The 27635-nt window shown below is 63.4% G+C and overlaps 1 protein-coding gene across 2 annotated transcripts in view; it reads left to right on the forward strand.

Moving 5' to 3' along the window:
• The window catches only part of TSNARE1 (t-SNARE domain containing 1), a 127647-nt gene extending 102371 nt beyond the window's left edge, over positions 1 to 25276 (forward strand). For both annotated transcript variants that reach the window (XM_021088799.1, XM_021088807.1), the window contains 2 exons: positions 14831 to 14935; positions 25145 to 25276. In XM_021088799.1, the coding sequence (XP_020944458.1) occupies positions 14831 to 14926 (96 nt within the window). In that variant the 3' untranslated portion in view covers positions 14927 to 14935; positions 25145 to 25276. The remainder of the gene's footprint in view (positions 1 to 14830; positions 14936 to 25144) is intronic.

Consider the following 27635-nt stretch of genomic DNA (forward strand, 5'->3'; position numbering starts at 1 on the left):
ATGTTTCCTTTGCTGTGAAAAGTCTGTTCATGCCTTTTGCCCATTTAAAAAATTGGATTGTTTGTGTTTCTTCCTTGGTGATGTGTACACACACACACACACACACACACACACACACGTGCGTGCACACGCTCCAATCTGCATGCTGTATGTAGCACTGCTGGCTCTCCTGCTGTGAATGTCCCCTCCCACCACTGCTTCCCACCCCCCACCACCCATTTGTGGGGTCTCCTGACACCTCTTGGGCTCTCTGCACGCTCGTGACCACCCCCGTCCCAAGGACGGGACACATTCTCCTACCCATCTCCGGCTCTCATAATCCTGGCAGGTAGTCAGTGGCCTCGTTGTGTCCTTAGAGCCCCCTTGTCCGTCTGCCTCTGTCCCAGGACGGCTTCCGTACGTGGTCCCTGCAGATCCTGCGACCGCATTGCTTCCCCATGCTTTGTGCTCAGTGACGCTGCCTGGAGGGTGGACCCCACCCTTAGGACTCCCAGCAGTGCCTTGGTCTTCCTGGCCCTTGGTGCGCCCATACGGATCTTAGGATCACCTTACTGGGGTCCATAAACAGCCCCATTAGCATTTTTTACTGGAATTGCATTGACTCTCTGGCTTGAGCTGGTAAGAGCTGAAGCCCTCGTGATGCTGGGACCGCCTCTCTGTGAACATGGTGTATTTAGTTATGTCTTTTAAAATGTTTTAAAATACACTCAAACCATGATTGTCTCCATATAGACCTCATATCTTTTAAAATATTTATTCCTAGGCATATTGGTTTGTTTGTTTCTATAAATGGCTCATGTCACAGCGTGTTGCTGGCATATAGCAATGTGTGTGCTTTTTGTGAATTGAGTGTGTCGTCAGCCAGATGTTAATGTCTCGTTATGTCCCTGCTTTGCCTAAGAATCTGTTAGGTTTCCTTTGAAGATAATCCTGTTATTACCGATAATAACAGCTTTATTTCTTCCGTCCTGATACTTGTGCCTTTAATTTCTCTTTTCTGATCCCTGTGTGGGCAGGGAGCTTGCTGAGTGCTGACTTAGTAAGAGGGGCCATGGGCATCCTTGTTTGGCTCCAGGTTTAAAAGGAATACTTCCAGCTTTACCCCATCAAGGATGTTAATTTTGGACTTACTGTATTCTTTGTCAGATGAAGGAAATTTGCTAAGGGTTTAAGAGCTTTTTTTTTTGTTTTCCCTAAATTCAGGTGGGGTGTTTAGTTCCATCAAATATATATAAATTTTATCTGTTAAGGTGATTATTTAGTCTTTTTCTTTAAATCTGTCAGTGTGGTGCATGGCAGGCACAGAGTTTCTCACGTGAAGCCACTCGTGCCAGGGCTGTAATAGCGAACACTGACGATGAAGGCCCGGACTTGACACTGTTTTATTAATCCGTTTCCTTCCTTTCCCAAACCTTGTCTGCTTTCGATAGCACGTTTCCATCAGCCTCAAGGAATGAGTCAGGGTTCGTTCTCTCTTCCGCATCCTCTGTTCCACAGGAAACGCTCTCCGAGCCCAAGGCCGTTCCGCTTCTCTGTCGCTCTCGAGTCTGTTCTGTGAGGTCCTGTGTTTTGAGGGACCTCTCCGCGTGTCCAGGTTTTCGGCCGTGGTGGCACAGGGAGCTGGCCGTCCGCGGTGGCGGAAGCCTCCGCGCCACCCAGAGCCCGTGCCTTCTCATCCGCGCGTTGCCTGGCCGGTCCCTTCTGCCTCCATCAGGCTTTCCAGAGGTCGGCCCCGGTCATCAGGCTCTTTGACGTCGTTGTTCTCTTTTGCGCAGCTTCGATTTTTCGAGGGGTTTCTGCTTGTTATCAGCTCCTCACACGGCCCCGCTTCTGCGTTATCCGCTCGTTCTTTCTCCGAATGTCTAAAGGTGGTCGCTCCGCCCGTGGACGGTCAGCCTGTCCATCTTTCTGACGTCAGCACCTCGAGTGGCCACGTCCTCCTTGGAGGGCCACCCCAATGTTGTGATTTGTCATGATGCCTTTGCTGTCTGTCCAGTTTTAAAATGATTATCCATCTTGCTTTTCCTCTGACCCAGGAGGTATCGAGAAATGAATGGTAAAATTTCTACATGCATGGGGATTTCATATTAGTGCTTTTTCATTATTTTCCAACAGATGCATTTTATTTAGAGCATTGCTCGCGTGTGAAATTCATCCGGGCTTGCTTAATGGCTCAGAGCGTTCCATTTCTGTAAGTTTTCCATGCGTCCTTGAGAAGACGGTGCCTCCTTGAAATACACAGACATGGACGGTTCTGTTGGTGTCCACTAAACCAAGCTTATTAACTTGGTGATTCACATTTTCCGTACCTCTCCCTTTTGGGGTCTGCCTCGCCGCTCATAAATTGAGAGAAATATGTTGACATCTTGTGCAACCTTGCTGAGTTTGTAAATGTCTCCCTGCAGCCCCGTAAATGTTTGCTTTATGTATTCCACGGCTCTTTTTCTAGGTTGCATACAAGTTTAGGATGGAGAGATAATCTTGGTAAATTGAAGCTTTTCGTTTTACGAGGCGACCTTGTCCATCCCCCACGGTGCTCTTTATCTGCAAATCCACTTCGTCTGCCATCAGTGGATCTCGTCCAGCTTTCTTTTGATGAATGTTTTCGTGATATATTTGCTATTCTTTCATTCTTGGTATTTCTGTGCCTTTATGCTTTTGGTATGTCTTTTGTAATAACATAGGGCTGGATGTGAAAATCCAGTGTGACAACCTGTTCTTTCCCTGGCTGAGCTTCAGTCCTTGTGGATCTGTTTGCTCTTTTTTGGGGCCACATCCGTGACATGCAGAAGTTCCCGGGCCAGGGCTCACTTGAGCTGCTGCAGGGACAATGCCAGATCCTTCACCCCCTGCATCGCAGGAGAATTCCCTCATCTTTTTGATTTCTGGTTATTTTTTACAGTTGCTTTGGAGTTCCTGTTGCAGCTCAGTGGGTTAAGAGCCTGACATAGCACCTGTGAGGATGCGGGTTTGATCCCTGACCTCACTCAGTGGGTTAAGGACCTGGTGTAGGTCACAGATGCAGCTTGGATCCAGTGTTGCTGTGGCTGTGGCACAGGCCTGTAGCTGCAGCTCTGATTCGACCCCCAGCCCGGGACCTTCCATATGCCGCAGGTGCGGCTGTAAAGAGAAAAGCAAAGAAATAGTTGCTTTATGTTTTAGTACTAAAGTTCTTAGCTTTTTGTTTGGAAAAAATTTTCGAATTCCATAAACAGGGCCCAGCTAGGCCACAGAACTCCCCTGTCCCTTCAGCCACGCTCCCCAGTCCCTGGTGCGTTTTTGCCTGAGAATCACTTAATGGCCATGATGCCCATCGACCCTTGACACCTCAGCCTGGCATTACCAAGGGCCCAGATGCCCTCCTGCCTAACCGTCCAGCCAATAATTTGACCCTGATCAAATATTGCCGTCGAATCACTGACTCCATTCAAGGGGTCTGATGATTCCAAAAACATTCTTTAACGACCAGCATTCGAATCCAGGTTCTTGTGTGGTCTCTGTAACCCACTGAGTTTTAAAAAATTAGTTTGTCTTTTCTTATACTTTGTTTCCATCTTTAGTTTGTTTCCCTTGAAATGTTGCCACAAAGTCTAAGGACAGACAGTGTGGCCCTGCCTTGGTGGTGAACTCAGCACTTGAGCTCGGGTCGCCGCCTTGGACTCCCTGCTGTCCCGGCCCCCCGGAGGGCTTCCTTTTCACCGAGCCTGGGCTGTTGGGACGTGAGCCGCTGGTGCTGGTCGGAGCTGACACGGCCCGGGTCACGTCACCCGTTACCAGTCTCTCCTTTATTTCAGACCTCCTGGCTCTTCGTTCTTTCTGGCGGCTGTCCTTTGGGACAAGTCTCCCTGGCATCACGGTGACCGGTTTTGTTGTCCTCAATGCGTTCCGCACGGGGGTGCCAGGTCTGGGGTGCCGGTGAGGGCCTCTTGTCCCTGCAGGGCCGGCTGCTCCCGGGTTGCTCTCGAGGAGCCCAGTGTCCACCTGCCTTCATGTTTGAGGGTCTGGCTTTTCTCCCCGGTTGGCGGGCGATCCGGATTTTGTATTTAGTGTTTCGCAGTCTCCCAAGACGCGTCCGTGGGGGCCTACGCGCGTGAGAGAGCGGCAGCGGTCGTTCCGGGGGCTGACGGGCCGGCTATCCCCCCGCCTGCACCCCGAGCCTCTCCATCTCTCGCCTGTTTCTGGCCGCCGTGTGTCTTGTGGGACGGCGGCTGATTCATTGGGACACGCCTGTCAGTGTACACCTGGGTCGCATCTTCTGCGTAACTTGTCAGCTCTCTTTCACGTCAAAAATTGTGGCTTTCATTTCTCAGGGTTCGTTTCTTGCTCAGATCCTGTTTGTTCTTCCTGACCCCCGTGGCCTCTTTAGGACTGTATCCCGCATCCTTGAGACATCCGGGCCGTGGCTTCCCCTTTCCGTCGTCTTCGCTGTCTACCCTATGTCTTGACCTGTCTGCCTTCGTCCTTGTTTGGTGATGTTCGATTATGCGTCCGTGGCCTGGCTTGGCCGGAATGGGGGCGGTTCTCCTCCAGTGAGCGTTTCCTTCTGCTCTGCCGGCCACCGGGGCCACTGCCGTGTCATGAGCACGTCTGTAAATCACGGGCGCTGCATCTCCCTCCCCAGACTCCGGACTCCCCTTGGGTCCTTTTGACCTGAAGCCAGAGGCAGCCCCCGGAGAGTGTGCTTCTGGCTGCGGCGAGCAGGCCGGGGCGGGGCCTCGCGGGTCCAGGGGAGGGGTGGCCCCTCTGTTTCCCTGCTCTCCTCCTTGAATGGGGCGGAGGGTGGGGGGGGTCGATGTGGCCCCTCGTGGGGGGTGGGGGGTGATGGGGACGAGGAGGAAGAGTCCTTGTCTCCGAGAGACTCCGTTCTCATCCCGCGGGGGTCGTTCCGCCCCCGGCTCTGGGCTCAGCGCTCCGAGAGCGCGCGCTTGGGCCTGGCGGTGACCTCCGTTTGGGAGAGGAGCCTGAGGCTCAGCGTTCGAGACCGGCCAGGGTCACGGAGCTATAGGAAGCGGCCCGGCTGGTCCCCAGTTGGAGGTCGTCCCCAGCAGGCGAGTGGAAGCCTGGGGCCGCCGTCGGGAGGTGCAGGGCAGCTGGCTCGCTGCGCAGCCTGCCGTCTGCCAGGGCACCTCTCCCTCTGCTCACACCTTTGGGTGCTCTGGGCCGGGTTCCTGGGGGAGGGGGCCAGGCTGCGGGGGCTCTGAGGACTCACACTTGGCACAGGGACTGGACGGGGACCAACCCCCCGGGGCTCCTCGGGGCTTCTCACTCGCGCCTGTGTGCGCCTGCCTCAGGGCCTTTGCTCTGGCTGTTCCCGCTGCCCAGCCATGCTTCCCAAGGCCCTCCCTCGGCCCAGATGTCTTCCCAGGGGCCCCCACCCTGGGGCCTTTTGAAGTCCTCCACCCGCCCTCCCGCCCCACCTCTGCTTTCGCTGGGGCACCGTTGTCTTCCTCCCTGGCACCCCCCCCTTCGGGCTGACTTATGGATTGTGTTTATTGCTCATATGTGCCCCCCTCTTCGCCCCCAGCAACCAGCGCTGCCCCTCGCATTCACTCTGTGCCCCAAGCCTGCAACAGCGCCTGTCTCGGATGCTGTTTATTGTCACTCTTCTCAAGGATTCTGCCCAGGGCCTGGGGCAGAGTAGGGCTTCACACGTGGCAAGGACAGGCCATTGTCCCTGGGGAATGGGATGGGACCCTCGTCCCGAGCTCATGTCCGGCTCTCTCCGGATGGAGCTGGCCTGGGCGCGAGCCGGTTGAGGGACAAAGTCAGGGTGACCTTTGGCAGCAGAGCAGGAGCAAACCCAAACGGGGACGAGCCGCGAGGGGACAGAGCCCCAGCTCCCACCCAGTGGCGAAGGCTCCTTCTGGGACCTGGGCGGCCTGGACAGTGCCCCACCCCCAGGCTCTGCAGGACCTTGGATTGGTGCTCTGGCCTTTCCACTGCCCCCTTTCCCACCTGCCCTCAGGCCCTGGCATCTCCTTCAGGGACCCTTTTCCTGGCCCCGTGCCTCCTGTCCCATCCCCAGGCCTGGCCAGTGCCCGGCAATTCTGTGCCTCCACTGACCAGCCTCCCCGAGGGTCTGCGGGGCCCGGAGGAGTTGGACAAGCACTGCCCTGGCAGGAGTGGAGTCTGCAGAGCTCAAGCAGCCCAGTGCCTCCCTGGCTGGTGATCCGGAGTCTGGGAAGGCTTCCTGGAGAAGGTGCCACTGGAGCTGTTTGTGCGATTGAGAGGAAGCAGGGCGGGGCAGGCATTCTGGCAGGAGAGGCCGGGGGAGGAGGTCGCTCTGGGCGTGGGCAGAGGAGAGGGAGCCCGTGGGGGTGTGGGCGTGTGCCGGGAGCAGCGCAGCCTCTGGGCCCTCTGCAGGGTGGGCCTCCCAGGGGGAGAGGGGTCCTGGGAGCCAAGGGCAGGTGTGCAGTGTCCGCACAGGGCGTCCCTTCTCCCCTTCCCTTTGTCTCAGCCCTGCCTGGGCAGCCCCTGTTGGGTGGGGCCGAGCCACTGACTGGGGAAGCTCTGGACCAGGGCGGGGGTCAGCTAGTGGGGGATGAAGGAGTGGGGGGCAGAGGGGACGTCGGGCATGGCGTGGGGTCTGTGTCAGCAGAGAGGCCAGGGCGCAGGGCTGAGGTGTCCGGCAGCCAGCGGGAGCGAGCGCCTAAAAGGCTGCCTTGTTTGCACGTTTGTCTTTGTTACAGACGCTCTTTGCAGCCCAAACACAAACCCCCAAAATCAAGTAGAACGTTCCCCATAATCCTGCCTCCAGAGGAAGCATGGCTGACAATGCCAATGGCCCGGGGGGCTCGGCGGCCGGCTGTGCCCTGACCACTCCCAGTTAGCGGCCTCGGGCACATCTGAGAGTGCCTGTCACCTCCGTGGAGCCCCCGGTGTGATTGCTGGGCCCCCGGTGATTGCTGGGCCGAGGAGCCCGTTCGGAGCCTGCTGGCTGTTGTCCGGCACCTTTGAACCCAGAGGAGGTCCCGCCGGTGGACCCCGCCCCCGACGGCAGAAGCGCCCTGACGGCAGGCCTGGACCAGCTGCCTCTGCGCCTCTGCCAGGCTGATTCGCGGCTGCCACACCTGGGTACCAGGCCGGGTGAACTTCACCGGCAAGACCTTCTGTTTGAGGGGCCGACTAGCGGGGCGCCCGCCGCGGGCCTGGCACCTGACAAATACTGTGCCCCTGGGCACCCCGAGGGCCGCGCGGAGGCCAGTCTCCTGGCCCCTTCACCCCAGTAAGCGGGGTCTGGAGCCCGGCCCCCTCTGGCCACACTGCCCAGGATGTGTGTCCTGGGACACAGAACCCCTAAATCAAGTTATAATTCTGAAATTCCCCCACAGGATGTGCCCATCTCGTAATGACAGTGTTCGCAGTCCACCTAGAAAACATGGTGTTTTGATGCTAACACTTAAGAAACAATCGTTCCACACCCATCCGTCCAAATGGCTCCGGTTTTGAATAATTCTTTTGAAATAGAGTCTAAATATATACAAATAGATGTTTCTGAGATGTCATGGATTCTGCATACATTTGCATGAGAAGTGGCTTCTGAGAAACCAGGTGGGAGCTGGATGGCTTCTGAGGAGGGGACCAGGGGTACAGGGGACCAGGGGTACAGGAGACCGGGATACAGGGGACCGGGGTACAGGGGACTGAAAAGACTGGGGTACAGGGGACCAGGGATACAGGGGTACAGGGGACCAGGGATACAGGGGACTGGGGTACAGGGGACTGAAGAGACTGGGGTACAGGGGACCAGGGATACAGGGGACCAGGGGTACAGGGGACCGGGGTACAGGGAACTGAAGAGACTGGGGTACAGGGGACCAGGGATACAGGGGTACAGGGGACCAGGGATACAGGGGACTGGGGTACAGAGATCAGCACGGTGTGCCACCCAGTCCCCTCGGTTGGACCCTGTGTGAGTCATTGCCTTTCTCTGGGCTTTGTCCTCCCAAAGACTTGGGGGTCAGCCCCCAGGGTTCCTGCAGATGGTGGGCAGGGCTGGTGGGGGGACTTGATCCCACCGAGTCCACGGTGCCCTCCCCTCCTCACCCCGCCCCTCCATCCCTGCTCCCCCCCACCCCACCCCTTTGGATTCCCTGGCTGCTGGAGTTGGGGACTCCAGGGTCCAAAGGCTTTCTAGCCACCAGATCACAGGGCAGGGAGCCCAGAAAGACGAGGCGGCCTGAGGTCTCAGCATATGCCAGAGGCGGGGCAGGACCCAGGCCTCCTCCTCCAGCCCTGGTCCCTGGAAGCGGTCCAGGCTTTGTGCACCCTGCCGTCCGTGGGCCCTGCTGACTTGGGACACCTGTGACAGAGGCTTCCCTTGAATTCTAGGCTGAAGGGACAAGGAAATGAGCCATGCTGGCTCCAGGCGGGCATCTACTTTCAGAGAACCTTGGGGGATTGGGAGGCATCCCCCTCAGTTGTCACATCAGGGCTCAGAGAGGGGAGGTGACTGCCCGAGGCAGCCCAGAGGGGCTGGTGGGGGCTGAAGAGCTGGGCCCAGGGTGGGTTACCCTGGAGGAAGTAAGAGGGTGGGTGGGGCTGGGGGAGCTGGCAGGGTGGGGTGGCAGCCTCCCAGCGCCCTCCAGCGCCCTCCCATCGCCCTCCAAGTTGTTTCTCTGTGTCCCTGGGTGTGTGTTTTCTTTACGTGGCCATTACTAGGCCAGGACTTTCTGTGGCTGAGGAGCTGGAGAGCAGCTGGCAGGGGACCTTCCAGGCCCTGCTCCCCGACTCCCAGTGCCGGTCCGGCCACCAGAGTGGGGATGGGGAGTGGGGGAAGCACAAGGGCTGGACTCCACACCCCACGCCCGCCAGGCCCATCCCAGACCTCCGCGGAGGGGTGCCTCCTGCCATAGGGGAGCAAAGCTGCAGGTGCAGCCAGCAGGTGGAGGGGCAGGGCCTGGGGGCTGCAGGGGCTGGAGGGACTGGAGGGACTGGGGACCCTGGAGCGCTGGTCTCCCTGGAGGCCGCCCCCACCACCTCCAGGTCCCCTGTGACCGCTCGCGGGGGTGCCGCCCGGCGCTGCTTTCGTCCTCTCCCAGGACCCCGTTACTTGTCAGAAGTTTCCCTCCGTGCCCTGCGCCGACTCTGTTTCTTTTTGTTGCATTTCGCATCCCGTGGGATGAGGGTGCGCACCAGCTGTCTGGGGTGCCTGGTGTACGCCTACACTTCAGCCGGGGCGCTAGCATGCCGCGTCCCTGGCTGTGAGCTGCCGTGAGCTTTCCTGGGGTCACGCCTTCCCTGGCCCGGTGGGTCTTTCGAGAAAGCTCTCCCGCCAGGGCTGAGGGCCCATGAGGCTGATGCCACCCCGACATCTGACCTCTGCTCTGACCCCCAGGGCTGGGTCCCAGAGCCTGGCTCTCGGAGAGGGAGCAGCCTGGCCCGCCTGCCTTCCCTGCCTGCGGGCCCTGCTCGACTGGGGCCGTGGGAGCCAGGTCCCCATTCTCATGGTGGCCGAGCCCCTCTGCTGGCCCCAGGGTCACCTCTTTACTCTGCTCAGCCAGGCCCACCCCCTACAGCCTCCAGGCCCTAGTTGCTGCCTCCCCGGGTGCAAATCCCGGACACTCGTTTCCGTGGGAGGGGGAGCTGGCACCTGTGTGTGTGCCCACTGGATGTGCTGGCATGTCCACCCTTCCTTGCTGTGGACACAGCCTGTGGAGCCTGCGGGCCGTGTCCGCAGAGCCCTACGGACCCCATGGCCGGGATGGCTGGTTCGCTCGCTCCTGTTGGTCATCTCACTCCCACTGCCCTGCCAGGCTCGGGGCAGCAATCGTCCTGATGTCACCGTCAACAGTTGTAGTGGGAAGAAGGCCAGTTCTGTGCAGAGGGAGGCGGGGCCAGGAACCCCGGACCAGGCCCTAGTGCAGCCTGGGGCATCCTGCAGGGGGCGATGTTGGAGTGGGGTTTTGAAGAGCGAGCAGGAGTTTTCTAGGGGAGGAGGCAGAGGGAGGGACCTGTGGAAGGCCCCGCAGGGTGGGACATGCTGAGCCAGCCCCCTTCCCCGGCCCACACATGGACCCCCCTTCCCACAGTGGGGCAGGGCTGGGTAGCCAGGCCAGGCCGGTGGGACCGGCAGGAGGCCGCGGCTTCACTGACATCTCTGCTCTACTCAGCCAGCGACTATTTTTTTGCTTTTTGCTTTTTAGGGCCGTGCTCGCAGCATATGTAGGTTCCCAGGCTAGGGGTCCAATTGGAGCTGCAGCCGCCGGCCTACGCTGGAACCACGGCCACATGGGATCCTTGACCCATGGAGCGAGGCCAGGGATTGAACCTGCAGTCTCATAGTTCCTAGTCAGATTCATTTCCGCTGCGCCACGAGGGGAACTCCCCAGCCATCGAGTTAATTCACCAATTACTGCACCAGGACGGCTCCTGACCCCACACAGCTGAAGTAATTGGGCCCCAGTCAAGAGCGTAATTCAGGTTAATTGGCTCCCCACCGCCAGCCCCCATCCATCAGCGTGGGGCTGTCATTTAAGGGTGATTAATTGGCTGACGGCTGTCAGCCGGGTGTGCGGAGAGCTGGGCAGGAGGCAGGGCTGCGGTCCCCCTGCAGCCTCCCCGCCCCGTCCCATGGGTGCTCCCCGCTTTTCCCTCCTGTCAGGTCCCCAGGCAGCTTTGCCCCCACGTCACTGCCGAGGACCGTGGTCCCACTGTGCTTCCTGAGCCTCGGCGTTTGCACCTCTGAGATGGGTGTGCTCGGGCCCCCGCAGGGCTGTCCTGAGGGTGTGGTCAGCGCATAGCACCCGGCACCTCTCCACGGGGCTGCTCAGTGTCCTGGGAGCCCCTGCGTGGAGCGTGTACCCCAGCGGCCCTTGTGGCCTCCCCGTGGGAACAGGCCCCGGGCAGGGGGCTGGGGGACTCTGGGCCGTCCACCAGGCTTGCTCCCCCACAGTGACCTGTGGCCCTGGCTGGGCGTGCCCAGGGTAGGGCTCACCGCCTCTGGAGCCACTGGCAGCTGCGACAGCGTCTTTGTGGGGCCGCCGCCTCCACTGCAGAACGTGACGGCTGTGATGGACCCGCAAGCCCACTGGCCTTTGGGCCCTCGCACCCCCGGCCCAGCTCCTGGGAGGGCAGGAGCAGGGCCTGAGGGCACGCAGGGCAGCCCGGGGTGAGCAGGGTGGAGGTGGACTGGCAGATGCGCTCCAGGGGGGGCACCCAGGGCTGGACTGGAGAAAGCCCGCGATGCTGCTGGGCCCGCGAACTGTCAGAAGGCCCCTGGCACTGGGACCGTCGCTGCTCCCCGGGGCCAGTGGAGGGGGTGGACCCGTCTGTCACTCAGCTTGGGCTGCTGTGACCGACGCCACAGACAGGGTAGCCGAAACGGCGGAGGCCAGAGGCCGAGGTCACGGTGGCGGGGGTGGCGGGGGTGCTGCCGAGGCGGGGAGGAGAACCCTCTGCTCCAGCCTCTGTCCTGGCTCGTGGGCAGCCGGCCGCGTGTTCACCGCCAGCTCCCTGTGTAGCGCACGTTGCCCTGCTCGGAAGGACAGGTGACCTCGCCGTCAGGTGACCTCATTAACTTGGTGACCCCTGGAACGGCCCCATCCTCAAACGAGGCCCTGGGTTTAGGATTTCAACTTGTCTGGGGAACACAGTTCAGCCTGTAAGGCTGGACGCCCCTGTTTGTGTCCTGGCGACCCTCTCGGCTCTCTGTCCTTCTGACCCCTGGGCTGGGCAGTGCCCGCTGGGTGAGGCCATGAGAGCCTGAGGTGGCCTCCCAGGGGGAGGGGAGGGGTTTGGGGGCCTGGACCCCACCCTGGGCCCCCCATCCACCCCGCAGCCCCGCCTGGGCCCCCGGCCTCCAGCCGTGCAGATGAGCTGTGCCAGCTCCCAGCGCCTTGACGGCCCTTCCCGGCCCCTCTCCGCTGTGGGGCAGCGCTGTCACCAGGAACACGCATCGCACGTCCTCCTCCCTTCACCACAAGGTCACGGACGTGGTCCGGACATTCTCCTCGGGGCTGGAAAGGTCAACCCATCAGTTAGGTGCTGTCCGGAGGTGGCCGCCTGCTCCCGGGAGCTCACAGAGGGGCTCCGGTCTCACTGGCTGCTCCTGGGGGAGCAGGTGGGGCCTCTGCCCCCGCCCAGGCCAGCGGAAGGGCCTGGCTGCCCCCGCCCTGCCCCCGCCCCGTCCTGCTCAGCTGCTGGGGCTGCGCTGGGTTGAGGATGCCGCTCGCAGCTCTGGCCGCAGGAGCTGGTTCCCCCGCAGGAGCTTCCTCCCTGTGGGGGAAGCGGCAGGTGCTGGGGGGCAGGAGCAGAGAGGCAGGGGATCTGCCTTGTGCCAGGAGGGGCGGGGGCCAGGGCTGCAGAGCGCCTCATCAAAGGCCTGCCTCTGCCCCCACCATATGTCCTAGCCTGAGCATCTGGCGGCCCCTGGGCCCTGCCTGTCATCCACTGCCCGCCTCTTCCCCTTGAAGTGGAGAAACGCAGCATGCTTTGCGGGTGGCGGGGGCTTGGCAGAGGCTGGGCCTGGCCACGAGGGCCCTGGGATGTCCCTGCCGCCCACCTCCTCTCAGGTGGCCTCTCTTGCCTCTCCTGGGGTTGTTCTCCACTCCGCCAGGGTCCCTTCAGCTGCTCGCTCGGCTCCCAGCTTCCCTGCCTCCCTCCTCTTCACCCTGGAGGTGGGCATGGAGGGGTCACATGGGGGACCGGGGAGGGACAGGCCCGAGCACGGATTACACCCAGGAGGCCCTTGGCTGTCAGCCAGCGCAGGGCTGGCCTGAGAGTCCTGGGCTGGCAGGTGGTGAGGACAAGGCAGTGCCGGGTCCTGTCGCTGGGCTCTGCCTGGGCCATACATTTGGAGCTGGGACCCCGGAGCCGTGACTGAGGACTGGTTTGAAGCCGGCCCTGCCTGACCCCAGCGCGGGTGGTTCACGGGGGCTCCGTCCACGTGGGTCCTAGTTTGGGGACCTGGGTACGCGAAGAGGCTGGGGACACTCAAGGACATATCTTGCTGGACTCTTGGCCCCTCTGGGAGCTGTGTGGACTGTTACCCACGGGCTCTGCTGGGCGCTGTGTTTGAATCCTGACTCTGCAATTCAAGACCTGCCCATTCTCTGGGCATCCACCGTCCTGTGCCAACAGGACCCCACCCCTGCCACCCGCCACTGTCATGCCGTCGGGCCATGGCCCGTGAGTGAAGAGTGAAAAAGAGGCTGTCCTGCTGTCCCCGGTCCTGAAGGGCCCCTGCCTCAGTGTCCCTTTCCGAGGCCAGACCCTGGCCTTTCCCCTGCCTGGATGGTTGGGGTTCTTGACCCCCACCTCCTGCCCCAGCTGGGAGCTCCCTGAGGGCTGTGTCTGGGTCCCTCAGGCCCCTCCCTGTCCCCCCACACAGTTGGCATGTCTGCGCAGAGTGTGCCTTGTGACAGTAGTTGGGGGCGGGGAGGGACAGGGAGGCCTGAACCTCAGGTCCTCTCACACTGGCTGTGGTGCCCGGGGCAGGTCACTTAACCTCCCTGAGCCCCGGGTCCTGGCCCAGAGCACAGGTGGCAATGCCTATTCCCAGGCTGGGGCCAGGGCTGTTCTGATGATGGCTGGGCTAGTCGGGACTGCTCCCAAAGTGACCCTGAGGCAGCTGAGATGGAGGCTGGTCAGCCATCTGAGACCCCACCCTGGACCCAATGCCCCCCAAACCAGAGGGCAGCGCCCCCTGCTCCAGGAACCGCCACTACCCCCGCTCTCCGCTTCTCCGCGGCTGAGTGGGTGGCACCCTAGAGTCTGGAGGCACCTATGGATGGATAGACAGGTGGACAGACAGGCAGGTGAACAGACAGGCAGGTGGACAGACAGGCGGGTGGACAGACAGGCAGGTGGACAGACAGGCGGGTGGACAGACAGGCAGGTGGACAGACAGGCAGATGGAGGGCGGATGGAATAATGGATGCTGAGTGAGTGACCAGCCCCAGCAGCCACCTAATGGCTCAGGTGGGCAGCCTGGGCACCGGCCTTGCTGTGTCACTTCCCACGAACATCCCATCTCAGCCAGGTTCTCAGGACTCCGTCCCGGTCTGGCCTCTGCCCCCCCGAGGTCCCGGTTCTGCTCCAGGCGCCTGTCCTTCCCGGGGTCGGTCTCCCCTTTCCCGCCCGTCCTCCTCTTTGCTTCCTAAGCGGTCTCTTCGCTGACGCTCTCAACCTGTCACACGCCTGCTTCACATTCCTCACCGTCCTTCTTGTGTCTCAGGGGTGCTGTCTGAACCCCTCTGTGTTCGGCAGGCCGGTCCCCCATCTCCCTCCCCGGCCCCCACCTGCTCCGGCCCCTTGCTGACCCGCCAGATTATTTGAAGCCCCAGGTTCTCCCTGGGTCTCTTGCCCGCTCCTGGCCTGTCTGGGGAGTCACAGCCCCTCGGCCCGGGGCCTAGAGGAGGCATGACCCGCTTCACCGAGCGCCCCCGCCGTGGGTCGCCTGCACAGCTCTGTCTTCTCCGCCTTCACGGGGGACCCGTGAGTGGTTCAGTGAGTAGGTAACCACAGTGACGCACGGGAATGGGGGACCCCCGCCACATTCGGTCCAAGCGTCATCTTCATCTTCCACGTGTCCGCGGAGCCCGTGGCCTCATCCTAAGCTTTCAGAAGAATCCAGGGCCCTAGAAAGGACGTGCCTAAACCCCCAGCTCCAGGCCGAGCCGGGAACCGAACACCGGCCGCCGCCTCCGGGGCCGCGTCCCTCCCACGGGCTCCCACCTCCTCCGATGCGCCTGGCTCCAGGGCCGGCCCAGGGCCCCCCGCAGGGGTCAGGTTCTGCCCGGGCCCTTCCCCAGGGTGGGCCCAGCCCCCTGCGAGCCCCCGGGGTTGGGGCTGGGGGCCAAGGCCTAAGGATTACCCGTTTCTCTCCCAGCTCCAGAGACGCAAGCTTAAGTGCTACTTCCTGTCGGCCGGGGTCACCGTCCTGCGGGCCGTCAGCCTCGTCATCACCACCTCTGCCCGAAAGTGATGCCCTGGGGTGAGCGCCCCCCGCCCCCACCCCATCCATCGCCCGCCCGCCCTCCTTGTACCCCTCCGTTCAGCGTCCCCTGTCTGTGGCAGCGCGGGCCAGGCCCTGGCGGCCAGTGGTGGTCAAGGCGGGGCTGCCCTGTGCTCCTGGACCGCACAGCCTTGGGCTGGGCTCGCCTGACGCTCCCTGGGGAAGCCCTGACTTCCACAAGGTCATGGCTGGCAAGGGACCTGGGACAGTCGTGAGCAGAGCATGGGGGGCCTTGCAGGGGCCGTGCTGGGAGCCCAGGGTGGGCAGTGGCCCCTCGTGAGGGTTGTCAGGGAGCTCCCCGGGCTCCTGGAGATGGGAGGGAAGGGGTGCTGAGACACCTCTGGGACGGGGGGCGGGGCCAGGGCCTGGGGCGCTGACGGGGACAGAATGCGTGCAGTGCCTGAGTGACCGCTGAGGCCCGCGCGCTGAGCAGGTGTCTGTGTGATCGCTGCCCCGTAATGATGAGGGGATTAGGTTAAAACTCAGTGGCTGAAACAACGGCGTTTACTGTCTCAGTTCCTGCGGGGCAGGAATTGGGAGGCAGTCCAGCTGGGCAGCGCTGCTCAGGGTCTCTTGAGGTACAGACAGACGTCGGCCGGGCTGCATCTTCTGAGGCCCTGCCGGGGCTGGAGGGGCCGGTTCTGAGCTTCCCCCAGAGTGAGGGCTCCCGGAGGGCCAGGCCGATGCCACCCTCGCTCTGCTGCTCCCTCAGATCCAGCCCCACTGCGACGCTGGCTCTGTGCCCAAGCCACCCACAGGGGCAGGGAGGGGTGAGGGAGGGGTTGGGGCTCCTGGCCCCCAGGTGGGAGGTAGACAGCAGGCGGACTGCGGCAGTGGCTGGAGGGGCGGTCAGGGCTCGGGTGCCTTGGGGGTCTAGCTTCGCGCTGGCCCAGCGTGTCTCCTCCGGGCATCCTGGTGTCCAGTGCTGGGTCCAGCTCGGGAGGAGCAGGCAAGCTCTGTGGCCACCGGCGGGCGTACCCTGCCATTGTCACCTGTGATCCCCGCCATAGCCTGTGACAGTGTCTGGGGTGGGGTCAGAAGGGGAGCCCCATGGACAGTCATTACAGTCTGGAGCCCTCGCAGAGGACACGCTACACAGCTGGCCCCCGAGGCCAGGGCTCCCGGATTCCAGACTTCTCCTGGAAGGGCCCCCAACCCCATGGCAGGAGCTGCCCTGAGGAGGCTGAGATGCAAACTCTGGGTGGGAGCCCTACCTGCCATGCTGTCCAGAGCCCTGTTCCTGCTGGGCTGCCTGTGGATGGATGACACTGTCCCCAAGGCTGGCCTGGGACCCGCCAGGAGGCGAGCAGCCAGCTCCTGGTCTGCACGGAACTTCGGGGCTGGATTCTTGGAAGGGAGACTCCCAGTTACTGCCGGGCTGCTGTGCGTGGGCGTTGCCATCCATGACCTTGAGGGGTCCTCTCCGCCTCCAGAGATGGGTGGGAGCCCTGGACTCAGAAGGTCTCAGGTCTCCCCAGGGATGCGCGGGGTGTGGCCTGGCTATTACGTGTCCCCTGCGTCCCTGTGGTCAGCTTGTCCATCTTGTGCTGCAGGACTTCCAGGCGTGAACATGAAGCAAGACACAGGGAGCTCCTGCTGCTAAAGTCTAGGCCCAGCAAAGAGGACTCCTGGGGCTTAGAACCTTGGGGTGGAGGGGGTGGCCAGGATGGGGGCAGGATGCGGGCAGGACAGGGGCACGCCTGCCGTGTGCCTGAGAGGCGCTGTGGCTGCACAGGTGGCAGGCATGATGCCCTCTGCAGGACTGACTCTTATCCTGCTGGTGCTTCCTGCCCTAGACCAGGTGGCCCTTGGCCAGGGCCCAGGAGCAGTGACCTGTTCCCTTTCCTCCTACCAGGCCCCCGGGGCTGGAGCACATTAGCCTGAGGAGAAGGCTGAGCCCATAGGGCAGCTGGAGGGGCTTTGGGTGTGGGGGCCAGGATGGAAGCCTGTCCCTGAGGGCCCCCTCCCCAGTCAAGTCTGCCAGTGTGGCTCTGTGTGCAGACAGGCAGGCGCAGCTCTGCCTCGCCCCCAGGCCACCCGCCCCCGCAGCCCCCAGCCCGTGCTGCCGAGGCCATGGGCCTAAAGCCAGCCATCTAGCCATTGTGGGAGCAGTGGTGACCATGGCAACAGCAACAACCCCTGTAGCAGGTGGATCTGTGTCTCCCCAAACTGTCCTAACCCCGGAACCCCAGAAGGTGGCCTTCCATGGAAATGGTCCTTGCAGGTGTCACTAGTTAAGGTGAGGTCACGCTGGGCAGGGTGGACACCAGATCCAATGACCAGTGTCCCGGGAAGATGAGGAGACTCAGAGACAAGAGAGGAGGCCCCGAGGGGACGGACGCAGAGCCCGAGGGACGGGGCCACGGCCGCGGAGCATGAGGAGCCCCCAGAGCCTGGAGAGCAGGAAGGAACCTCTGGGGGGAGCAGGGCCCTGCTGACGCCTGATTTCAGATTCTGGCCTCCAGAGCCGGCGAGGACGTCGCTGTTTGGTTCCCTCCCATCCCCGCTCGAGTCCTTTGTGACGGCAGCCCCAGGGCACTGGTGGCACTTCCTGTGTGTGATGCCTGAGGGTGGCACGCGTGTTCCTTGCCAGGTTCTGCAGGGGAAACTGAGGCCCACGTTGTATGCAGGGCAGGGCAGCGTCCCAGCCAGGGGTCCCTCACGTGCTGAGGTCCGAAGAAGGGACCAAAGAGGCTGACAGGGCAGGGAGGGCCCCAGGGAGCACCTCAGTGTCCTGATGCCACGTCCCATGTCCCATGTGCTTGTATGGAAGGGGCTGGTGGGCCCCAGAGGCCAGAGGGAGGAAAGGTGCTGATGCCCCGGGGAGGCCTGCTGGGCGCCGGCGCTGGGCAAGGGGGAGGGGCCGCCCCAGCGCTCCTGTGCCCTGGGGTGGGAATGGGGCTCCCTGCCTGCGCCCTGGGGCGGAACGCTCCCTGAGCACAGGCCCAATGGGGGAGGGGGAGGGGTGGGGGAGGGGGTGGGGGCAGGGTTGGCCTGAGTTCCCCATTCCTCCAGCCTCTCCTCCTCAGACTTCCCCACCGCCCTCCTTTCTCCGGGGTTGGGGGTCAGTCGGGACCACCCAGCCCTCCCACTTCCGCTGGCCTCACCCCCACGCACACCCAGATTTGAGCCCACCCCAGGGCAGGGCAGCTCTGTACCCTGAACCCGCCCAGTGCCAGAGAGAACCCAGGAGGCCTTCTTGGCCAGGAGCCCCAGGGCCAGGTCAGCTCAGTGAGACCCCATGGGGACAGCTGAACTCTCTCCCCAGAGTCCCCTGGCTGGAGCAGCCTGGCCACAGCCACGGCCCCCTCCCCTGGGGAGATGGACGGCGAGGCTGAGGCCCAGGAAACATGGCCAGACAGTGGCCCCCTACAGGACACCCTGGGCACAGAGGGCGAGAGGGGTCTCGGGCGCCTAGCGGCTCAGAGGCGAGTGGTGGGGAGAGAGCGGGGCAGCTGAGACCTGGCCGGACAGCTGGCAGTTCCTGCTCCACCCGCCAGACCCCAGGCCATCTGGGTTGCAGGGAGGGGGGTCTGTGGGTGTCTGTGCAGACAGGGCAGCCCTGAGCCCACGCAGGGACACATCTCCAGCGGGGTCGCCGAGCCGGAAGAGACCCCGGCCCCGACACCCAGAGACGCGCTCTGGGACCGAGGTCCGGCGGGCGGGTGGCCGGGGCTCCAGGGGGACTCAGGGGCCCGCCCCTCCCGGGTGGGTTTCAGCAGAGCTGTGGGGCCCTCCTCTGCCCCCCTCCCTGCTGCTGAGTTGCTCTGAGGACAGAGGCGGATAACGGCTAAATATAAACAGCACGTTGCGGAGGGAGAAGCTCTATTCAAAGGCGGGGTTATTATTTCTGCAGAGAGAAGCAGTCCCCGAGGGAGGGGCTCGGGCTCCCTGACGCAGAAGGGGCCCAGACGCCCACAGTGCACCAGCCTGTTCCTGGGTGGGGGGGGCGGCCTCCAGGGAGCTCCACGGGGGTGCAGCCCCTCGTCACCCCTGCCGATGGCCTGGCCACCCCTACCCGACTCACAGCCATGACCCGCCTGGGCTCAGCTACGTCCTGCCCTTGCACACAGGGGCCGGGGGTCGGGGTGGGCATTCAGGACGGGGATGCTCCAAAGTCGGGGAGTGGCGCCCGGCCAGCCTCACTCACCTGCTCAGTTTAGAGCGTGAAGGCTCGGCTGGGACCAGGGTCAGGTTCAGAGTGTGTCTGCGGTCGGGACTCCATGTGGGCCCAGGATCCAAGCCTGGTCTGTGGTTGGGCTTCCTGAGCCCTGGCGAGCGTCTGGGACATCCCGCAGCACAAGCCAGCGCGCCCGCCCCTGGGAAGCCGGCTCCAGGCCCCGACTCCGGGTCTCTGGGTTGGAGCCCACCCTCTTCCATTCGGCAAAGTCCAGAAGCACCTCCAGGCTGGGCTCCTCCCGAGGATCCTGCAGATGAAGGTGCGGGGTCGGGAACCCATGCTGAGGCCAGGAAGAGGGAGGTATGGCGAGCCTGGTCCCCAGCACTGCCCGCGGCACGGCCCACCCGGATGCCATGTCCTGGGCATGCGGGGCAGAGGGGGCCAGGCTGCAGGGCGGTCAGCACCCCGATCCCCGGGGGCAGCAGGCCCAGCGCACGGGGGACCGGCTGCCCTCGGCTCTTACAGGGCGGGGCTGCGGAGCCTGCGGGAGGCGAGTCCGAGGGTCCGAGGGCCCCCGCCCCTCTAGCCTCCTGGCCGCCCACGACTGCAGCGCCTGTGGCCTCAGCACCTCTTTGCAGTTGAACTTGGCTCGCTGTGGACCTACTGTGGGACGGGAGCTCTCTGGGTCCCAGGCCTGGCTCCTCGCTGGCTCCCTGTTGGAGTCGCAGGCGGAGCCTCGGCAGATAGAAAATTGCAGTATCCGGGCAACAATCAATGAAGTATTTTTCATGAGCACAAAAAATTTCAGGGGCTAAATGGAGGCTCGTAGCAAATCATGTTTTTAATGTTTTCTGAAAGCCGTGAAATATCGACCTGGAAGCCACTGATTTCCATTTGGGAGGCGAGGGTGGGATCTCACCTCCAGGCTTCTCTGCACATGTGTCTCATCTGTGTGTGTTGTGTGTGTGTCTCTGGGTGTGTGTCGTGGGTCTGCAGGTATGTGCACATGGCGAGGTGGCGGGGGTGTGGGGGGAGACCCCTCTTCAGCGCCCCCTCCCCGCTCAGAGGCTGCTGTGTTGGGACAAGCACGTCACCGTGGCAGGGTGGGGCAGCTGTGCTCTTACGCGTGCGTCATTCCTGGAGCGCACAGTAGGAGCTTTACATGGGTGGGCCGCATTTCATCCTCACCGCAGCCCCCAAAGGAGCAGCAGGTATGTCCCATTTACACACAGAGAGATGACAAGACTGACCCAGAAGGGGACAGTGTGGCCTGGGGGGAGGGTCCCTGAAGGTCCTGTGGCTCCACGGGGGGTTTGTCCTGGGGGCCACTTCATCCCAGCCCCTGGAGAGGCAGCCATGGTGCCGCCGTGGCCTTGGGGCAGCCCGTGGCCCTTGCCATCCATCCCCCAACCCTTCCACTCCCCAGCTGGCACTGGCCTCGGGTTTGGTGCTGTGACTCCTGGCTCTGAGCCAGCACCCGTCCAGTGGGTCACACTGTCCTCTCAATGACCACTGAAGACACACAGCCACCCAGGGCTGTACCAGGATGCCAGGCCCTCAGGGACAGCAGGTCGGGGGCATCTCCTGAGGCTCAGAGGCCTCATCGGGGCAGGGCTCAGGGTCGGCCCTCCCAGCCACCCTGTCCCGCGTCCCCCGACCCCGAGGCCTTTGTTCTTCCTGGGACACAGACAGCAGTTGGGGGAGCGGCTCCACGGGGGTGCGAGCCCACGACAGCCGGGCAGGAGGCCAGGCGCAGGGACAGACCTGTCAGTGCGGTGAGCTGGCCCTGGTTTGAACCCCTACTTGCAGTTGTTGCCACCTGGGGGCCAAGGACAAGTCATCAACTTCGGCATCAGACCGTGAGGTGGGCCAGCCCGCCCTCCCCGGCACAGGGCTGGGGGGCCGCGGGGAGCTCCAGCACGGGCCCTGGTCAGAGCCCCGCAGGCAGCTGAGCCCCGGGCGGCTTTCCTCCTCCTCCCCCGTCCTCCTCCTGCTTTTCCAGAAGGAAGCGGGGTCCTGCCTTCCGGAGCCCCTCCGATGAGGGGCCCTGACCCCCTGCAGGGCAGACCCTTGGAAGGGCCGTCCTCAGCCTGTCCCGACAGGGGAAAGAGGGCTTTGCTGCAGAACGAGAGACTTCGGGGCGGGGGCAGGAGGAACCCCCCCGGGCAAAGTCTACCAGCGAGCGGGTGTTCTGAGGAGGGGGTGCGCTTGGCAAGAACCCCTGCCCCCCACTCCCACCCCGACTGTTTTCCTGCTCAAAGCAAGCAGTTTTGCTTCCTGGGGCCTCTCAGTAATTACAATAATAAATTGAATAATTAAGCTAAATCCACAGAAGAGAATTCAGTATGAATTTCTAATACGCTATTCAGAGAGCATCACCAGTGAGGACCAGTGGACTGTCGGCGCTGGGCGCCCCCCGCCCCGTCCCCAGGCCCTGGCTGTCCCCGGACCCTCCACCCAGGGCAGGACTGACCCACATGCGGCCTCCGCCCAGGGAGCCGCGGTCTGGCTGTCAGGCGGCCGGCGGGTCCAGGCACGGGGGTGGAGGAGGACACCTGGGCCCCCGGGCTTGGGTCTCCGTGGCAGCTGGGGGTGCCCATCACCAAGGGTGGGTGCACTATCGGCAGAGTGGTGAGTGGGTGAGAAAATGACGTGTCTGAGGGACACTGGCAGTGTGAGGCCCCACTGGCCCCGTGGTGGCGGCCACTGCAGGGAGCTGGGGTCTGAGGAGGCAGGGCGAGGCAGGACCAGGAGGTGCCGTGTGCCCAGGGCGAGGAGGGTCTGTGGGGCAGGCAGGGGGGTGCCCAGTGGCCCACCTGTGGCCGGTACAGCCCGTCCCTGGTCAGCCACTGGGGAGGACACCCCGGGGTGGGGAGAATGAGGCTCAGAGCCCTGGTCAGCTCCGGGGGCCACAGGGTGCCACTGTCGCCATGGGTCATATGTACTTCGCTGCTCGGGGCTGGGGGTCTGCTTACCCCTCAGCCCCCAACCCACTTACCCGGTGCTCCTGGTGCCTCTGCCTGCCCAGCCCTCGGCCACCTGCTCCAGCTCTGAGAGGCGCTCTGCCCGCAGCACCACAGGCAGTGGCCCCGCCAGCCACCGACCGCGCCCTCCCTGGTTCTGGACCCCAGCTGGCTGCTCAGGCCCCTCCTTCGGGGACTTTCTTTGTGAGGCCTCACTGACCGTCTCCCTGCTGACTTCATCGCGCTGCAAGTCTGTGTGTCCGGCTGGCGTGTGGCCCAGGGCTGCTCAGGGTTATTTGCTGCTCCGGGGGAGAGTAAATAGCTCAAAAGTGTCCCACCAAACAGCTGCCCATTTAAAGGCCTGGGAACCATGGGGTGGGGTGGTCAGTGGCTCACAGGACGCACAGCTGGGAAAGTGAGGACTTGAACCCAGAGCTAGCTGCTCTGGGGCTCAGCCCCGCCCCTCTCAGCAGGACGGAGGGGGAGGGGCGGGAAGGCAGCGCCCATCACCCTGGCAGGTCGAGGGCCCTGGCCACAGGCTCTGTCCTGGGCAGGGGCGGAGCACGTGGACCCAGGGCACAGGGCGGGGAGGGGCTGCAGCAGAGGGGAGGGCAGGAGGAGGTGGCTCTGCGGGAGGGTACTCCGAGGGTTGGTGGACCTCGAAGGTGGAACCAGAGTAGGGCGAGGGGGTGGGCCACGGGCAGGGGCGGCCGAGGGGTGTCCCTCGCAGAGGGAAGGGGCTGCCGAGGCCACTGACTAGTCGGGGTCGGGGCTGGGCAGGACTGCGCAAACCTGGAAAGACGACACCCTCCTGCCCCAACGGCCTGGCACTTGTCTGCAGACGCTGTGGTCCTGCTGGTGCCATTTCTAGATGTCCCTTAGACCCTCAGCCCAGGCGGCACCTGGTGCTGGCAGCTCAGCCCTCGAGGAAGCACCTCGGCCTTGCCTTCCTTCTCCCCAACTCCTGGCCCCCAGCACCTTCCAAATTCCATCAGCATCCGCCCATCTGTTCAGGTCCAAAGGTCTCCTCGGTGGCATCCATTGAAGTGCCACATGGCCGAGGATCTGTCTGCAGAGGAGGGAGCGGTGGGCTGGGCGCCTGGGGGCTGGGGTGGAGGGGCTCTGGCTGGCTGCCCGGGCTGCGGGCTGCTCTGCCCTGGGCCCTGGGGATGAGGAGGCCGGTCCGGGAAGCTGCCAGGGCCCTGGAGGAGCTGGAAGGGGGTGAGTCCCCTACCTCCTCTGAGCTCCCAGCTTGCACAGGGCCATTCGTGCAGGGCAGAGGGCTAGGCGGGCTCTGCACAGGCCCCCGGTGGGCCTGGGCTCCCACCACCCTGCGAGTACCTGTGCCCAGACCTCTGGGAAGGGCTGTGAGTGGCACAGAGGCCCCTGATCCGCAAAGCCAGCTTTTGTCGATGAGACCGGTGCTCTAATCAGCTCCGCTTTGGGACAATGGCCGTGGGAGCTGCCGAGAAATGAGGTGGCGGGGCGGCGCCAGGAGGATGGAGCCGCCGGCCTCGCTCATGGACGGGGGTGAGGGGAAGGGAGTCCGGGGTGACCCTCTGGCTTGGGGGCTTATGGGAGAGATCAGATCTGCTTCAGATCACTCTGTCTGAGCCTGGAGGGTCCGCCTGCTCTCCCTGACCCAGGCCCCCAGCAGGGCGGCCGCAGGGGCAGCCGGAAAGGGCTGGTGGACCTGAGTCACACCCAGTTCCAGGCGCCCTCATTCTTCCTCCCCAAAGCTCTGGGCCATCGTCACTGCGCTGTTGTCAGCCGTCCTGAATCCTGATGCCTCTGGACCCTCCCTGCTCCCGGCCCTGCCCCGGCCTGCAGAGGTGTGGCACTGGCATTTCAAGAGAAGCCTGGAAAGGCCATGCTTAACCCAAGGGCTGGGCAAGATGGTGGGACCCAGGCAGGCAGATTTGTCCACTTTCCTGGTGGCTGTCCGGCCTCAGAGCACGGGGCATCTGAGAGCACAGCCAAGCCCCTGCCCCCCACCGCCCCCGCCCCAACTGCCTGGCCTTAACCTGGTCTAATGGACAGGGAGGAGGGCCTGGCAATTGCCAGGAGCTGGTGTCATCACAGAGTCCTGTGGGGTCCCCCTCCTTTTGCCTCTCCCGCGAGAAGGCCTGCCTGGCCTCATGACCTCTGGGAATCAACAGCTCTGTCTCCAGCCACCTCTGTCCGTGGCCAGGCGGCAGGCACTGCGTCCTGGCTGGACCTCTTAGGGGCCTCGGTTTTTTCCTTTGGAAGGACGTCTATGTTTGTGCAACAGCGATTCATGCTCAGAGTTTCCTGGTGGAGCAGTGGGTTAAGGATCCGGCATAGTCACTGCTGTGGTGGGGGTTTGAACCCTGGCCCGGGAACTCCCACATGGCACGGGTGCAGCCAAAAAAAATAAAATTAAAAGGACATGCTCCCTATAAACATAGACGACTTGGAAAGGTCCAGAGAAGAAAGCAGAAGGCACCCTCACCCGCTGGCCCCCGGCTACGATGTGGCATGGGGGTGCCCCTGGCTTGTGTGGGACCAGGTGGCCCTCCGTCCCCGAGATTCCGGAGGGGCTGTGTGATGGGGCTGCGGGGGAGACGTCAGGAGGAGGGCCAATTGGCTGAGCCCCCAAGGCTGCACGGGAGCTCATGGGCAGTGAGCCGGTGGGGGTGGTGGGGAGGGGACAGGGACAGCTCCCAGCTCCAGGTGTGCGGCTTTGGAGGCAGGTGGAAGAGGGTGCCCACACTAGGAGCAGGAGAGAGTGGGGCGGGCAGGGTGGAGTGTGGGGCAGGGTGGGGCAGGCGTTTAGGGTGGGAGGGCAGCGAGGCCGGGCAGTCTGACCACGCTGGCACCTGTGGGAGTGGCGGCTGGCCTCCTAGGACCTCTGCTTTCTCATCTGTGACCTCCAGGTCCTTCCTCCCTGGGCAGATCTTGGCTACTTTGAAACTCACTGCCCAGCCTCCGCCCCCAGATGAGCAGGGAGACCCCCACTCTGCCAGCCCTGCTTGTGGGAAAGCTCTTGGCTCTCCAGGGAGGGGGGGCCTAGTGAAGAGACTGGGGGTCTCCCGCCATTGCCCCCCCAGTGGCAGGGAGCTGATGGCACCTCTTGTTTTGCAGATCGCTGCTGTCACCTGGCCTGCGTGGGCCTGCAGAGCTTCACACCTGCCTGCCTCCCACCTGTGTGCCCACCCCCCAGCCCCACCTCTGCGCCGGCAGCCCCTGCTGAGCCCTCCAAATAAAGTGCCATCACTTAGCCAGTCACGCTGGACACTCGGCCCCATCTGTCATCTGTGGGTGAGAGGCAGCTTTCTGGCTCCAGGACCCCTGAGTCAGGGCTGGGCTGGGGTGGCAGTGGTGTGTGCGTTGTGTGCGTGTGAGGGTGGCAAAGTGGGCGTGAAGCGTGAGATGGGTGGCCCAGCTCGCCTGGCCTGTGGCCCGGGGTGCCTCCCAGCTGGTGCCGCCCCACCCCGCCCTCCCCGCCTGCTGGCTCACCTGAGGAAGGCCCCCCCCATGTGACATCATATCTTCTCTGTTTCCTGGTGCCCTGCCCAGGGACAGGCATGGAGCAGGGTGTCCTGGGCAGAAGAGTCTGACCCCAGCTGCCCCCAGGCTCTGCCTCTCCCGCAGGAATGAGAGGGTGGGGTAGGGACCGCTAAACAGGAGGGGCTGGAGCCAGAGGCCCCTGGGAGCAGCCTGGCCCCGTGGGAGGGAGGGGGCGGTAGGCAGCCCCCCCTGCTCTGGGGTGAGGTGGGTGCCAGGCTGGCACACGGGCCCTATAGCGTGGTGCTCGGGTCAGCAGCGCCCTTCCCAAGCCTCTATAGAGCTCAGGGCCCCATGGGGTGGGGGCTGCACCCCAGACGCCCAGCGTAGGCAGAGTCCATGGCCTCAAAAATTTCAGAGCAGTCCGTAGGAGGCTGCTTCCTGCTCAGGTGGCCCCTCCGGCCTCTAGTACCGACCCTCCCCCGGCCCTTCCCCCACCCTCCCGCCTCCCCTCCCCCGTCTTGTGTGGAGGGGGCTCTAAATCATCCGGATCCAAGCTGCTCTGTCCCAAAGGCTGCTTCACAGAATGAATGATTCTGTGAAGCTCTGCGTTTCTCGACACTTTCCTCCCCAGGACATGAGAAATGCGACACCACTGAGGTGTGGGCAGTGGCAGTGGGTCAGGTGGGGGCTGGCAGACCCCCAGGCCTCAGCTTTGCCTCGGTGGCCGCTGGCTGCCCAGGCCACAGCACTGGAGGAGGTGTCGGGAGCAGATTGGATTTTGCGCCCCCAGCTGCAGGTGCGACCTCGGGCCCTCTGGCGGTTCGAGGGGCGGCTGGAGGACACGGTGCCAGTGGCTGCACGGTCTGAGCCCACAGGCTGACCTGCCAGCCAGGCTCTGAGGGAAGGAGCTCGGCCAGGGACAGGGCAGCCCTGGGGACAAGGCGCGACTGGGTTGGGGGTGGAGGGAGAGCACCTGTCCAGTTGTCCCTGCCTGGCCAGGGAGCCTAAGGACACTGGCTTGTGGTCCAGCAAGTTGAGGGCTAGGGGCCAAGGCTGTGGCCCCCATTTTACAGGTGAGGAACCTGAGCCCAGAGAAGGTGCTTGCCTGCTGGGGGTGGGGGTGAGCTGGGCTGCAGGGGACGAGGAGGTCAGGCTCTGCCCCTGCTCCCGCTCAGCTGCCTGACCTTGGAGCATCTGGGGGTTGGCCCCTCCCTGTGGGCACCAGGGCCCCAGCACTCTGGCTGGCCCTGTCAGCACTGCTCCGGTGGCCCTGGTGGGAGCAGGTGTTCCAGGGTGAGGAGTTCAGGCGGGCGGGCTGAGGGCAGCGTGGGGCCAGGAGGAGAACACCCGTGACACTGCTGACGTTGGCAGCAGTGGACTCTGAGCCACCCCACCCGAGAGTGAGGTGTCAGAGTGACCTTCAGCCGGCGCGGTCTGGAGCGGCAGGGAGGCCATGAGCCGGATGGCTATCCAGGGCCAGGTGGCCCCAGGAAGCCCAGCAGGTGCCCATCTGGTACCAGCATGGGGTGGGCGGGGCTGATGTGACCAGCCTCATCCACGGTGCAGCTGTAGGACCAGCAGGTCTGGGTGGAAGGCCCCCCTGCAACCTGGGAAGGCCCAGAGAGAGACGGGGTTCCCCTAAGTCACACAGCACGTCTCGGCGGAGCCGAACTTGGAACTGTCTCCTTGTTTCCAGGCCAGACACGCGTTATGGGACCCAGAAGTTAGTTGAATGTTGAACTTGCTTTAGGGGAGCATGGGTGATGGAGAGTGCTCAGCCCTGGCGCCCAGCAGGAGGGGGTTGGTTCGGTGGGGATGACTCTTAAGGACACACCCCCTCCTCTCCCAGTGCAGGTCTTGCCCCACCCCCGGCCCCCCAGTATCGGCATGGATGCTGGAGTCCCACGCCCAGGGCCGCTCACAGCCCCTCCCCAAGAGCCGCCATCAAGAGGGTGACAGGGCCAGGCCTGCAGGGGGCCCAGGCTGTCTCTGTTCCATGCTGAATACACCTGTACCCTCCTCACCACGGGAGCCCGTGAGGACCCTCTCCCCAGGAGCTGGACCCAGCCCTTCAGCACACCTTAGACCCTGAGCCCTGGATCTGCAAGACCCCCGTCTGAGCTTC

The sequence above is a fragment of the Sus scrofa genome, chromosome 4, assembly GCF_000003025.6.
Source record: "Sus scrofa isolate TJ Tabasco breed Duroc chromosome 4, Sscrofa11.1, whole genome shotgun sequence".
NCBI lineage: Eukaryota > Metazoa > Chordata > Mammalia > Artiodactyla > Suidae > Sus > Sus scrofa.